This window comes from Symphodus melops, assembly GCF_947650265.1.
Source record: "Symphodus melops genome assembly, chromosome: 2".
In the NCBI taxonomy this organism is placed as follows: Eukaryota; Metazoa; Chordata; class Actinopteri; order Labriformes; family Labridae; genus Symphodus; species Symphodus melops.
In genome coordinates, this window is record NC_136692.1 from 9,447,707 (window position 1) to 9,463,232 (window position 15,526).

Here is a 15,526-nt window from a genome sequence, read left to right on the forward strand (position 1 = left end):
GGCTTTAATATACTTGTGCATTTGTTTTATCTTGTTTATTACTTATGTAACACAAGAATATTTGATGACAAAAACCAAAAAAGATTTATTTATTTATTTATTTATTTTTCAGAAAGAACGCAACATAACTATAATGTAGTCTGGTAGGGGAAAAGATTTAACAAGAAAGCAGAATAGAAAAACTTTGTTCCTGGTGTCTTTCTTTTGGACGAAAGACATCTGAATTGTTCATAACTGTAACAACAAAAAGCCTGTTGTTTCAAATTGTTACCAAAGGTTCTTTCTTTAACTGTGATTAATTATGTATGTCCTCCTTTGCGTTCCTTCAGCAAAATCAATTTGGCTGAACTGATCCTTTGACATATTAATCTTCTTCCCCAAATTCAACTAACTCGATGATTTAAATGATATGGGCAACAAGTCCACCAAAAACAAACAGGCTTGATAAATTGGAATTATTATTGACCAATAAAACCTTATACAATTACACTACATAAATAACAACTGTATCTTATGAGCTTTAAGTGTGTTTGATTTGTTGAGATTTGGATTAATGATGGGTGATGTGTTTGAACTTGTCAGTGCCGTAGAAGCCTTTTTGTGATGAGTTTGTTCTCCCCGTCCCTGCATGTGGGGGTTTCCTCCTGCAGCCCAAATAAGACATGCAGGATAGGTTCACCGAAAAGTTGGGGGTTGCCCGCAGATTTCTTTTGTCTTTTTTTCAGCCCCAGCTTGGATTTACAAATCTTAGTATCCAACTCTCACCCCAATGAACCCCAGGTATAACAAGGGTTTTTTTTTTTAAGCTACACTTTTGGCTTTTGCTTTTATTAAGATCAAGTGGATCAAACGAGACAGAGACAGAGACAGAGAGAGAGATAGCTTGGAACAATACTATATGTAGGAACGGAGTCGTGAGTCGGTCCTGAACCCTAAAGGCCTGCTTGGAGGAATACAGTATAGCCTCTATACATGGGGCACAAACTAACCGTAAGGCCATCAGCACCCCATGTTTGAGAAGGTTAAGAAAATTGATGGATGACTGACCTTAGTGACCAGCAATATATCTTTTTGAATACTAAGTCCACAGAAAAAATGTTGTGAAAAAAACATTTTTTTAACCTTTCGGAAGAAAAGAGTGTCCTTTTAATGGCCTCCCTATGTTCAAGTTATAATAAATTGGACTTTCACTGCATTATGTAAGTGTAGGTGAGTGTAAAGTCACCAACAGTATGGACTTTGAATAGACCATGAAAAAAAAACTGTAAAAACTGAACAAACAAAGTTTCTGCTTTAGGGCGGACTTCCACCTGCACCTGCACACTTGCAATTCCATGTAAGGACATTTCTTATGGGAGTGATTATCAGCATTGTTCAACAGTAGTTCTCCTTTCTCTTTTTCCTCAACAGTTGACCCACCTTTAACCTTAGTTCATGCTTGAGTTTGGCTAATCTTTGCCAAGCAAAGAGCATCTGGCACCTCCTGTGAAAACCACAAAGACCAATTATCATCCAGCCTGCTAAACACTAGGAGAATAAATCCACATAATGTCAGACACAACACAGATCTAAAACCTCTCTAAATACAAAACTCCTTCATGGTGTCTGTAAAAATATATTACATTTACAGTTAGGAGGGGTTACATTGAAATAACATTCTTTAGCAGGTCTGATTACAGCAATTACCCTGGTAGCAGGTCTTTAGCAGACTCAATCCACAAAGGGGAAGATATGTTGCATTTGAGTGCCTGATTGCTCACACACAAGATGTGGCTTGTTCTGGCTTTTTGCCTTGAGTACAGATAATCCACATGTGTCAGTGATTGAGGAGGTACAAATCCTACAGTAACAGACACACAGGTGGCACTGAAAAGAAACAGCATACCAGTCTAGATTTCTCTTACACTCTGTCTTACTTGGCCAACAACCATGCAAGGCTGAGTCAGAAGGGCAACCTCCCTCTGCACGGTCCACATACAGGTATGCGTGAGATCTGCAACACCCGGCGAGCAGCTACCTCTCCCTCTTCTCTAGACACACACAATCTCTAACAAGTGGACCGCTCTGCACCACATCCTGTTTGAGTGGTCATGCTCTAGTCTCTCAGTCGTGTCATGCATTAAGATGTTATGCCACCACTGCCATTGAATTATGCTTTGAGTCCAAAGAGCTTTAATAACACCGGCAGAGATAATAATCAAATAATGCAAGCTGTAAGTAAAAATAACTACATAATGATTTATAATGAATGGTAAACAAAATGTGTGACAACCTCACATAAATTAAGTTCAGACTTCAAAGAGCAGTCATCTTGTTATGCCAATTAAAAAGCAATAAAAGTAATCAAACTTACTTTTCGCTGTGATCCTTCTTGGGAAATATGGGAGTTTATTTTTCTGCAGGTCATAGGTAAACAAAGATAATGTTTGAACTGATAAGAGTCCTCATGTTGGGATTTTCACTGGTATACTACAGCACTATATCATGGTTTGAAACTGGCATTTATAATTGTACCCAAAGTTGATAATACCTGGCATTGAAATTAACTGCTACTTTTATTTTTTATATCAGTTTAAATCTGACACAATATGTTTTTAAAAGTGCTCATTTACCATTAGAACACCCCTTTTTAAAGAAAAAAAAATCCTTTAAGGGGTATTCATAACCAATAGCAACAATATCACTAGTGTGTTTCTGTCATAGTGTTAATCTTTTGTATATTTCAAAACTGGTGTGGTAAATTGACCATTTGGCACCGTAAAGTTTAGAGTTAGCGCTAGCTGTTTCACCCCTTGCTTTAAGAGTTGTGGTCATCATTTGGGGAGGCATTAGTTCTTTTCTTTTTTTTTTTCAAAAAAATGACTTACTGTTGATGATTAATTTACTTTGAAATTAATCATCAGTACACATTGTGAAAAATCCACAGGTTCAATATCAATTCAATGACAAACATGCATTTTCAGAGCCAAGGCCCTTTTCAACGAGTGCTTCATCTGCCAAGCTTAAAAAGACCTGTCAGTTGTTTGACAGCTAAGAAAACACACAACTCAATGCTCAAGGATATGAGTGGAAGCTGGATGAATACCTGTATCTTCCTGCTTAGGAATCAGAGGATTTAGTGGGCGGTGAAAGCTTGTCAGCAATGACACACAAAAGCCTTGTTATACAAAAGAGAAAAATGGTGATACCTGCAAATGAAACAGCAGTTGTGATCAAGATGTGATCAATGTCTTGTTTAATGCCGACTATCGCTGCAATGATTCGGGTAAAGTCTGGCTCAAATTACAAACAATAGGGATTATGTAATAGATTTCAGATTAATCATAAATAAGAAAATTAGTGTTTGGTTTTAAATGATGGACAACCGAAAGCAGTCATATTTGTCCTATATATTTTCTATTTCTGTTTGCATTCAAAAATATTCTTTAATGTTAGCATTAAGGTGAGAGGATTTTTAACCGCTTTCTTGTCTGTACTCTTAAGCACTTTAGTACCCCCTAAGATGAATATGAAACTTAGAATTGAATTTGTTTCATTGAGAATTTTTGGGTGTCGTGTTGACTACACTATCTGTGTTTCTTGTAGATTAAACTAACAAGATAAATGTGTTTGTAAATCAGCTTTTGAGGTGCAGATTATATTTTGTCAGCTATTTCCCTCTTTTCTTAGTTGTTGTGTTTAAGATAAGCATCAATCGTTTTATCTCACCACCAGCAACAAAGTACATTTGCCAGGCTATGGGGTTACTCAACTTTTTGGAGAGGGTGCTTTAAGAGTCTTAGGGTTCTCAGTGGCCAGTCAACAGTTTAATTTCTATTGGAACACACACAAGGCTGCGACACACATGTATGTGCACATAGATGCCTGGTCCACAATGTCCTGTGGTAATTGGTAAACACAAGTAAACATTAAACTCTGAGATATAAAGTAGATGTATGTTTACAAGCCTATACTAAACATACCTTAGAGACATTATTACCTGTATTAGCCCATGAGGTTCATCACACTTGTTTCTAGGTTTTGATTGAGTAGCTCTCAATTTGGATTAAATCTCTGAATCAATAATTGAATGTTTAGGGACCACAAAATAAAACATTTCCCATATGCTGACGGTACACACGATTGCACTTTATCTAAAAGAAGGAAGTGGAGCAAAGTAAGGTAAAAGTTCAATGCATGCTGCACTGAAATTGGCCAAATCACCTGTGTTGATTTTACGTTTATAGTCTACAATATGTTTTTTTTTGTATGTTTTTATGCAGTTTTCAAATTATGAATTATATTCACACATTTAAAATTCTAAATTAAGCACACATGTTTTAGGGGTGCTATGGCTATGCTAAGAGTAGCTACAGCGCCCCCTTAGCCCTTCCCTGGAGCCATCCATGTTGTTAAGACATTTAAGAGAGGTTGGTATTGCTCTCTTGTCTGTGTGCCAAATATAAAGCTATGTTAGGTGTGCATAAAGACTGCCTCGCCTGATGTTAGCTAAAGGTAACAAAAGCCACCTATATATTTTATATATCTTATTTGTACAATTCTGGTTTGAAGATTGCATAAACTATTTGTAACTATCCCTTTAAACAGTGAATAACATGTTAATTTGTGAGTTTTGGAGTTGCTGAAAAGGAGACATTTGTCTATGTATTTGTTTCTTTTGGCAGAGTCAGGCTTGCTGTTTCTCCCCATTCTTTATCTGTCGAACAACACAAAGCTAGCTAAAGAGCTGCCGTCACTAGCTTCATAATGAACAGATATAAACAATATATGTCAGTATTTTTCATTTATTTATTCTTGAAGAAAGAACTTTAGCCCATTAAAATAATTTTTCAACATGTTTATTAGTTATTTCTTGTTTGGCCCTGTTGAGAGGATTAGGCTTGTCTGTATATGCTCCATATAGGCAGAAGTTAAAACCTACCAGCACAGCTAAAGCTCAGTATTAGATGATTTTATATCTCATTTGTTACATCGAGGTTTTACAGAGTTATGTGTCAACTTCTTTTCATTCGTACTAATTAAACAAACAAGATACATGTAATCAGCGGCTGCCAGGAGACTTTTATTTACTGTTAAGACAGAAGAGAGGTATCCGTTTTAGTCACAGAATTTTTAAGGAAATATCTTGCTGTTACTTTTTTATTAGTGCCAATGTTATATTTTTAGTTTTTCCCTTTGTGTCTGTTGTTTTCAAGTTTGTGTTGTTTTTTTTTTTTTTTCATCTTAACTTCTTTCAAAAGCCTTATGTTGACAGATTTTTAACATAGACTTCAAGGTTGGCTTCAAACTCACTTTGGTGCACTGAGTGATTTTGCACAACTCGGCAACATGTTGCAGTTAATTTAATTGTTGTTCATGTCATCTAAAAAACTAAATTTTGCTGACAGACAGAAAGAGCAGAGACAAAAAAAACAATTGTGACTTCATGGGAAATCTTTTGCCAAAGCCACTGGGCTCTGTGTGGTAACAACACATCTTCTCTGCCTTCCCCTCTCCACCTTTCTCTTCACCTCCCTGTCAGACAGCAGACACGCAGACAGAGAAATGAATCCGCGCTAATGAAGTAGAACAAAATAAGGAGGCGAGTACTCGACTTCTGTAACCATCCTAACGTGCAATGCTGTTGTGCAATTGAGGGTCCTTTCAGGTGCAAGCAGGGGTAAAAAAAAATGTTGTGTGGCTGCCTGCTCTCTGTGCAGGCTGAGACATCTTTCAGGTGTTGACGTACAGCTCCTCATAGAACCCAACTGACATAGATGCACTGACATTTGTAACCAGGCATAACTATAATTGTGAGCTCTGTTACAGTGCGGGAGAGAGATAGCATCTTTATCAGGAGAAGGGCGAGTCATTCACTGTGAGTCATAATAAACAAGGCTGATCCACCAACTGACTTTGAAAAGTGCAAGAAACATGCATGATTTGTTATACTGGTCTCGATCTTATGTCGCATTTAAACAAAAGAAAATTCGTTATCCGACATATCTGACTGTGATGGGTTTGATTAAAAGTCAAGCAAGAAATAGTTGGTATAGCAAAATCTTAAAAATCGTAAGCATTAAAGTACAGCACAAAACAGTGCTCTTCAGGATTTTTTATTTCTCAGGTTTAAAAAATCTTGTAAGAAGATCAAAAATGCTTTGAGACCCAAAATCAGTAACCTGATATGACATATTTCTCTGTGAAACAAATATGAAATCTGTTGCAACAACATTGCAATGGGGTCACTTGAGGCATGCCGGCATGGGAGGATATGATACTTTCATAACATGAATATTATTCATGGTGGGCGTTTCAAAAACAATAACAAGTTCATCATTGATGTATGATAAAACTCTTACTACAATAAAATAACATATTGCATATAATACTTACAGCAAACAATGTGTTTATACTGAATGCAAATGTAAGGGAAAAAACAGTGCTTCTTCATAGAAGGAAATGGACCCTTTTAATTGAATTATACATTTCTGTACATTTCTTTAGATATATATATCCTCAATAAGAAACTGAAGGCTCTAGCTGAGGGCCACAGATAGGTTGGGAAGTTAGGGGTTAATGATAGGATACTTTATAGGGTACATATTTGGTGTAATGATAAATAAATAAACAAAAAAAGAAGAAAAACAGAATAATCTGAGTCTCACCCTTAACATCAAACAGAAATTAATTAAAACAATGTTGTTGTAGCACTCAGCTTGTTCAAGAGGTGTGATCAATCCTCATCGTGTGAGAGTCCCACGTAATTCAGTCTCTATGGGTTGTTCACACCTGGTTATCAAATAAAAGTCTCACAGTTTACACAGACGACATGTATGATTGACTGACATGTATGACAATGTTTAATTACTTAATTTGGGATCGCATAAGAAAGAGATAGAAATTAAACACTGGGAGGAACATTTACTCGACCTTTGGTTTACACTGTAAAATAAAAAAGTCTCAACCCTAGTCTCAAAAAAAATGTCTAACATTATCTCACCAATTTCAGTATTGGACATCTGTTGAGATTTAAGGAGGCATTAAACCAAAGAGCAAGTTCAAAGCTTAATCCAAAAAGAACTGGACTTGTTGCCTTTTGGATTAAGCTTTGCATCACCATGACCTGGAGGACTGCAAACCTACATGGACACCAACAAGCAAGGCCTTCAGTGTAATACTCCACATGAATGTCTGCACAAAGAGAACCATATAAGGTTCCACATAATTGCATACTTTCATATGTATTTCGTGCAAAATATTTGTTTCCATAATGTTTTTCATAGTTTAATATGACTCAGTTAATAATTTCTTCACACAATTAACATATAGAAGGTACTTTAATCATTTAAAAAAAGTTTATGAAACATTCATTTGATCAAGCCTTTAAAGTGAATAGACTTATTTGTTGTGACTATTTATTTGAAAGCATTTACACTGTTAATATAAAAACAAATTGATTTACTCTTGTATTATTCTTTTCTCCAATATTACGTATTTCAAACAATGCATAAATACTCTTTAAAAGGCATCATAAGTATTCACTCCAACAGTTTGGTTCGAGGTCGTTTCTCTTTCTTAAGCAGTGGATATCCTGTTGTTAGAAGTAGCTTATTATTTCTATTGGAATTTGAATTTTCTGCTGTGTCTGTGTATGTGTGTGTGTGTGTGTGTGTGTGTGTGTAGATGTGCGTGTATATGTGTGTGTCTGTGTGTGTGTGTGTGTTTGCTGGCCACTATGGGGCAAGTGAGGGCTTCATGTTTGCATTTTCAGCTGCAGGGACTTGGTGAGGATGCAAAGTCCTGACGGTTGACTTGCTCCAAACTCGGGCCAGTTTACATAACTGAAGCACTGCAGTGCCAGGGGAGACTGCCGTTAAATCAATGTGTGTGTGTGTGTGTGTGTGTGTGTGTGTGTGTGTGTGTGTGTGTGTGTGAGAGAGAGAGAGAGAGAGAGCGAGACACAGAGTGTGTGTACTTAGAACAATAAACATGAGAATAAAAGCAGAAAATAAAATAAAAATAAAATAAGAGTAAATTGTTCTCTCTCATCCAGATAAGGGAAAACAATAGCTGATGTACATCATGAACTACCTAAAAGAAAGAGCTGGTCCCTATGCTACTTGTGCATTTAATTTCTATTAAATTACAGAAATGTCAAGGCAAAAGTTGATAATTCACTGAGACTTTGCAGTACATATTTTATTTTTCTAAAGAAAAACATATATTTTAAATGCATGCATTTTAGAAAATCAAAAGCGTGAACATGTGATGTACGATCTTTCTGTGCAAGATATACTAATAATATGTAGAACATTATTAATGGTTGACAACACATTTTATAACAATCTGAAATTCCAAACTCTTTTTTTCATAGGTGGAAAGGGTATTTATTTAAAACACAATTTATTTAAATAATTATAAAAAGTTACTAGTTACAAGTTTCATAACAGCTTTTTTTTAAAAACATTTTTCCACACTTAATTGTTTGTTTTGTTATACATCTTTAAATCTTGTCCCCTTTTTCAGAAAACGTCTAGATGTGACATGTGCCCTGTTTTTGTCCTCAGGTCTTCCAACACCTGTATAGCCTACCTGTATCTATCACATGGTTAAAGTTAAGTGTTCAAATTCAAATATCTCATTTGTTTGTCTTTGTTTGGAGAGAGCCGTTTCTCTCTGGCAGTGAGACACAAAGTGAAGAGCTCTTCATTTGCCTTGGCTGCAGCCCTGCTCTCCTCTGCAGCTGTCCCGGCCTCCAGCCGTCATTTGCGTCTCCACAGCGTGCTGTGATGGACAGGTGGAGGCTTTTCACGGAGGCATCAATACATGGCTCTAGGGCTCTTAGCTGCAGAAGCTCTAACGTATGACTCAGTGATGCTAACCTCGAGTGCACTTAAAATAGAAGAGTTTGTTTACAGCGCTAGGTAAAAAAAAAAATCTCAGATAAGGGCTAAAAAAAACCCTGCATGCTAATAGCACGACATAAGAGTCGGGAAGGGACGAAAAACTTTTTTTTTTTTTTTTTAAATGCTTCAAAAATATGGTTTCAAATTAGCTGTAAACATACAATACATACAATATTAAGATATTGCGGCCTTCTGAATTATAGCAAACTATTAATCATTTTCTGTCATGTTTTTGTACCTCTGCAGGTAGTTAGGGTTTTTGTATTGTTCATGATGAGGAGAGAAGTGATGTATCGATGCACTTTATTAAGTTCTGATATCATTGCATCGCAGGTCCAGTTTACCGTTAAATGTAAAAATGGGCAAAAATCATGTCTCCAGGTATCTGCAGTGAAGCTCTTTGTTTTTATATCCATCAACTCTGTTCATAAGTGTTCTCACAGTTCTTGAAGGTCAAGCTGAGCACTCCATTGTCACAACTCCTGATCGAGGTATTTTTTTGTCAAAATCGGACCGATATCCAATGCCAGGATCAGAATTGGGCATCTCTAGATGAGAGCCGTACGATTGAACCGAAATAAAATCAAAACAATGAGCTTCAAGAAGTTAAGATTCTCTGCTTAAGGAAATTCAGATACGGTCAGCCCTTTTTTTTTTTTTTTTTTTTTCTTTTCCAGTAAATAGTAAATATCATTAAATAGTGCAGCATTGAAGTCAGAAGCACTATATGTTTTTAATGAAACATTATTTTATTTTGAGGTTATACAGGATAACCCATATGTCATTGCCTGAGAAGCCTTTGAGTCAGACCACATCAACCTGTTTGAATATTCATCCTCAGAAATGTTGACAGTGGAGTCACCGTTCAGCGGTCATATTTTAAAAAAAAAAAAAATTAATCTACAAGCACAAACAGAGATAAAAGGCTCATGAACAAATATTAACAGGGAATTCTGTAGTACTGCCAAATCGTGATGCATAAGCAAACTATGGCAACTATGAGCCTGAGCTCAAATAACAACGGCTACCTGAGAAGTTACTCACCACTAATTGTTCACAGCCATAAAGCATAAGAAGCTGTCTTAGCAAAAGGGTGAGGTCCACTGCAGTCTACACTGAATGTCCATCACATGTCACGAGTTGAAGCAAAGTAACCACATATCAAACACATCATTACAGTCATGTGGGTACAAGTCCATTAACTTATACAAACACCTATCCTGTGTGTTTATACTACCTCTTATAACACAACTCACATTTATTGTTTAAAGATGACAAGATCAAATTTTAATTGATTCTCTGTAAAATAATTACACTTAACACAAATAAAAAATTAACTGTCTGTTTGTTCACTTCACACTCAAACACTGTCCTCATTTTAAGTGTAAACTGTCAGGAACATTAAGTCTCGTCAAAGGAGAGTTTTTGTCACTGTTGGAACAGATAAAGTGTATCTATCCATCCGTCTACACATCTATCTATCATCCATCCATTCATTACATCTTCAGCTCAATGGTTTACTTCTTCCTGTTTGTTTTAATTTTGCACTGATAAATAAAAAGTCGAAAATACCAACAAAAAAAATCACCATAGGGTATAAAGTCCAGTAGGGGAATAATTCATTAATTGTAGCAATCTTTGAAAGCCAACTGTTGATTTTGAATACGAGTGCATCAAAATGTTTTAAATGTATTTGTGCTGTACGCCATTTTTTATAATAGACCACAAAATGTTTAGGTAACAGCATAAAAGTGTTTTCAATTTCCTTTTTTTTTTTTTTAAGATCTGTTAGAATAGTTTTCTTAATCCACTAATTAACCAATAAGGCGTTTCAGAATTATTTTTGTGTTTAGAACATTTTGGCTGCCTCACAGGGAGAACAAATTGAAGCTCCAGGTACATGTCGGCATTTCCTTCAGGTTGATTTTCTGGCAGAGGTTTCAGGTAGCTTTATCATCATTTATGTTCAAAACAAGTTGATTCATCTGATTTTTCTTGATTAAACTTTTGTGAATTTTTAAAAATGTTTATTAAGTAAAATAAGTTAAATTTAAAATAAGCATAAATAGCATACTGACAAAACATTTGATATCACTGTTCAGGAGAAATACATGCTGCAATCAACCACAGCAAATATCCACTAAAGAAACTGGGATATTGATTTGACAATCAATCATAATTATAAATAAATCAAAGACAGGCCAGAGTTACATGTTTTAAATACTTCAGGTTCTCAGACAAAAACAAATTGCTTAGTCTTATCAGCTTGACAGAAATGACATGAAGCATTTAACAATAAAGCAACTGTATCTTTGAAATGACTTTCTACCTCAGTCTCTGATAATAGTGAAATGAAAACACAAACTGACCTGATCTGCATTTTCAAATGTTTCATATGTCATCTATATTTTGCATACTGTACTATCTTTAAATGGCACAAATGTTTCTGCTTGTTTGCAAATGTGATGAAAAAGCACAGAGCAGTTCCTCTTCCTGTCAAAAACTTGACCCCATCATATAAGAGGGTGCCGCAAGTCCAGCAGGAGAGCCGCATCCCAGCCGTCCCCACAGGACTCAACCTTTCAGCAGAGTGTTTGTGTAAGCACTCTCTTACTGCTCCAACACACTGTTCATCCAGCCTGGTGTTGAGCGGTAGGAGTGTGCTGCCGTGTTTTGCACTGTTTGTTTAAGAGATTAAGGTGGTGAACCCCGTCCCTGTGGAGTCCCTGCGCTGCATACCACCAGAGCTGCTCAGTAATGTCTCCATCACTGCTGCTGGTGAGAGTATCAATTTAAAAGCTTTTGTTTATTATTATATCAAAGAAAATGATACAAATTAAACAGCAATTTTCTGCACTGCAAAAACCCAAGATAAAAAAATAACTGACCAACAAAAAATGTCCAGCAATTAGCACCACCAATTCCTTGACAGCAATCACAATCATTTTAAACAACAAATGATTTTTTTATGTCATGGGTTGGTTATTCCTGTCTCTCAGGTTGCGTCCAGGTATTATGATGATGGCCTATATTTTGCATGCTGAAATCACTGGTCTGCCTTTGTCTAGAGAACATTTACATCTCTTAACACAGCTGGCTGGTCCAACCACTGGCACAAAACAAACAAGGAAGCAAGGTAGAAAAACAACTCATAGGTTAAATTACCACTAAAGAGGTCTTTTAGTGTTGAACGTCAAAACAACATACACCATTTTGGACTTTTTAAAGTAAACTGAGGTTGGCTTTAAAGGGACATTTGAATTTTAAGGAGAAGCCATGTTTATTTTGACAGTTTATGTCTAGAGAATAAAAAATGGCCTGCATAGATTATCACTGATAGCTACTGGTTAATAGAGTACAAGGAGTTCAATCTGTAAATTCAATGTTTGTTGAATGACTAGAGATTAAAAACATGTAAACCAAAATAGATTTTAATCTGGATGGTATACCTTTTCATAACAAGATGTCATCTACCGGTATATGTCATACTTATAATACCATAATAAACCCAATCCCTCGAAATCGAGCTTTCAACCATAAAGCAGACAGACTTTGTCAAACATGAACAATAGACCCTTCTAAAGCTCAGGTATGTTGAGAGCATGTGATGTTAGAGGGGGGTGTGGCCCTTCAGGTGCTCTGTGGAGGTAATACACTCCTCAGGTAAAGCCGTCTGACTCATTCTAACTAACACACACCTTAAACTACACGCATGGCGATCACACACCTCCACTCTTCAACTTAACCTGACAACACACTTTGGGAATAAGCTGAATGACAAACAGCATTTGTTGAAACAGGAGCTCTTGGAGAAGAATATAACTTCCAAATGTGAAGAACTGCTGGATTTGGACTTAAGGACAGTGAGTTCATAGAAACAAATTTTAAAAGTGATATCCGATAGGATATTTTTTTTCCTTTTCACATCCACTGTGCCGGAAATTATTGTTTTCTACAGACAGTGGGAACCCTCAACAAAACTGTGGACGTAATTTTACTGTGCAGCATTTGCAGTCAATTCATTTAAAATTTGTCTTTTGAGGACGATTTTTTGCTGCCAATGACAATGCCAGTGGTCAAAGTTGAAAAAGACTCCCCTGGAGACACCAGCTTGCCTGCTTCAAACCCTCCTCCGCAGACAGAGGAACAGCCCAGAGGTCGCAGAAGGAAGAGACCGATACAGCGAGGGAAACCCCCTTACAGCTACATCGCACTCATCTCCATGGCCATCGCCAACTCTCCTGACCGCAAGCTGACTTTAGGCGGCATCTACAAGTTCATCACAGAGCGCTTCCCCTTTTACAGAGACAATTCCAAGAAATGGCAGAACTCCATCCGCCATAACTTGACTCTCAATGATTGCTTCATCAAGATCCCTCGAGAGCCCGGCCGGCCAGGGAAGGGGAACTACTGGGCTCTGGACCCCAACGCAGAGGACATGTTTGAGAGCGGCAGTTTCCTGAGGCGCAGGAAGAGGTTCAAGCGCTGTGACTTCAGCACCTACACCTCGTATGTCCATGAGACGCCAGTCTTCTCACCAGTCCAGATCACTAGGTCAGCCGCATACACCAACACTGTCTACCCCAACATGACAGTGAGTCCCACCTACGGTCAGCAGCTGCCCTCCACATACTACCCTTCTTCTCCACCTGGGTTTGGACATGGTCAGGCCCGCATGTTCAGCATCAATAACCTCATAGGACACTCAACTTCAGCTAGCATGCTAGGAGGTCAAGGGTCAGAGGTGATGCAGCAGCCAGGCCGAAATTTTAGTCCAGAGGGGCTCCCAAACGGATCAAGTCCCTGCAGCCTGGGAGCCCCTGCTTTCCCGGGCCAACCATGCGGAGCGGCGGTATCATCTCGATCTACACATCCCGGATTCACCTACTCTGGACCAAACAGCCACCCACACCACCATCACTCCCATCAGGGCTTGAATGGACAGAACCATACCCAGGGGTACATGACGACAGGACGCATCCATTCCTCTGCTCACGGCGTTGCAGAGTCCATGGACCACTACGACAGGGTCTCCCCAGTGCAGCTGGGCTCATTTTCCCAGTATAATAGTGCCGCAGGTCCCCTCCCCAGCAGTGGGGGTTACCTGAGACACCCCACATACCCTGGGAACATGGACAGGTTTGTGTCTGCCATTTGAGCTTCTGGAAATCTCGAGCAGAGCATCACTCTGTGTAACCAGACGTGTGCACACAAACAGGGTTTTACCTTTGTTGACAATTATTAAGGACAAATATGAACAGACTGATTAAAAAGATCCTCCTGTCACCAATGTGATTTAAAAGAAAACGTTTGTAGATATCTGAAAAACTAAACTTTAAATAGGGAATTACATGTCACTGCTCTTCACATAATAGTGTAACATTTGTTAAATGTGTGTGGTTTAAAGCTTTTGTTTGTATGTAAGTTTCATATTTTTATTTTACTGCTGACTTAAAGTGACAGACTTTGAATTGTGTTTTAAATTATTGTTTTATCGTCATAGGCTTTGCAAAAGTGGCTTGTATGAAGAACATCAGCTTCAGTACATTTGCATGTATTTTGTTGTCAAATGAAAATGTATATATGATTGCCCTCTGGAAATAAACGGAATGAAATAGCAAATTTTGCTCTGTAATTTTAATAAATGACATGATTCCTTTAAAGTGCCAAAATATTAGACACTGAATTATTGTCACCAGTTTAATTTTTAAGGGTAATTTGGTTTGCAGCCAGGTGAAAGCGGGTACAAATGGAATTTTGTTAGATTTGTAATCATTTCCACATAATTTTGATTGATTACAAAAGTACAAGTAGAGACAGATTAAGAGATATGATGGGGAAAAAAAAGTCCTCCAACATATTTGTCTTTTGTGCTCTCTTTGCCGTTTCAGCTCAGCTGGTTTGAAGTGTTGTCTGGAGCCAGTTTTCACCATGACCTCAATTATCATGTCCAGACATCAACATGACACTCAGTTAATCTGCCAAGCAAATCCACTAATCAAGAAAATGAATTGACTTGTAACTAGATATTTCAGTCTGCAAAGTTAAGTAGTGGGAGTCAATTATCTCAAACGTCTTCACTAAAGGTCTGCATTTCATACAAGTTAGGACTTGTGAGGAGAAGCTTCGATGGTGAGAAACATGATTTTCCTATTAGAAAAGAGGCTTTGTCAACAGATATGACTTGAAGGGATTTTTATGAAGTGTCCAAGTTTCTCTTAAGTGCTGCAGAATCTTAAAATCTGTGCTGATTAAATGAGGATTGACATTATTAACAAACGTTAACATAAACCCTCAGATGGGCATTACTGTAAGACCTGAGATCAAGATTCAAGGTAGCAGGGGTTATCTCAACCAAGATTTGGTTACCTTGGGTTATGCTCCAACAGCTAAGAGCAAGTGATTCTGACATACTCGTGCATGTTATGGAGTTTAACATTACACAGAAATAAAAAATAAATATGCAGGAAAATTAAACTTGACAAATAGGTAAATGTAAGTAACATTTATTTGGTCATGCCTAATACCAAAAACAAAAAGCTGTGGGATTTTATAAATTACCTGTGAGCTGATGAATTCTTTCACTTATATTAGAAAGAAATTAATAAATAACCCTATCTCTAACTTTGTTTGTTGTA

General features: G+C 37.3%; 1 protein-coding gene across 1 annotated transcript; it reads left to right on the forward strand.

Annotated features, from left to right (window-relative positions):
- Positions 1-12,948: 12,948 nt before the first annotated feature.
- foxe1 (forkhead box E1) lies at positions 12,949-14,046 on the forward strand (the record flags this gene model as incomplete). Its single annotated transcript, XM_079337987.1, has 1 exon — positions 12,949-14,046. The coding sequence occupies one exon, from the start codon at positions 12,949-12,951 to the stop codon at positions 14,044-14,046; it is 1,098 nt and encodes a 365-aa protein (XP_079194113.1).
- Positions 14,047-15,526: the final 1,480 nt, after the last annotated feature.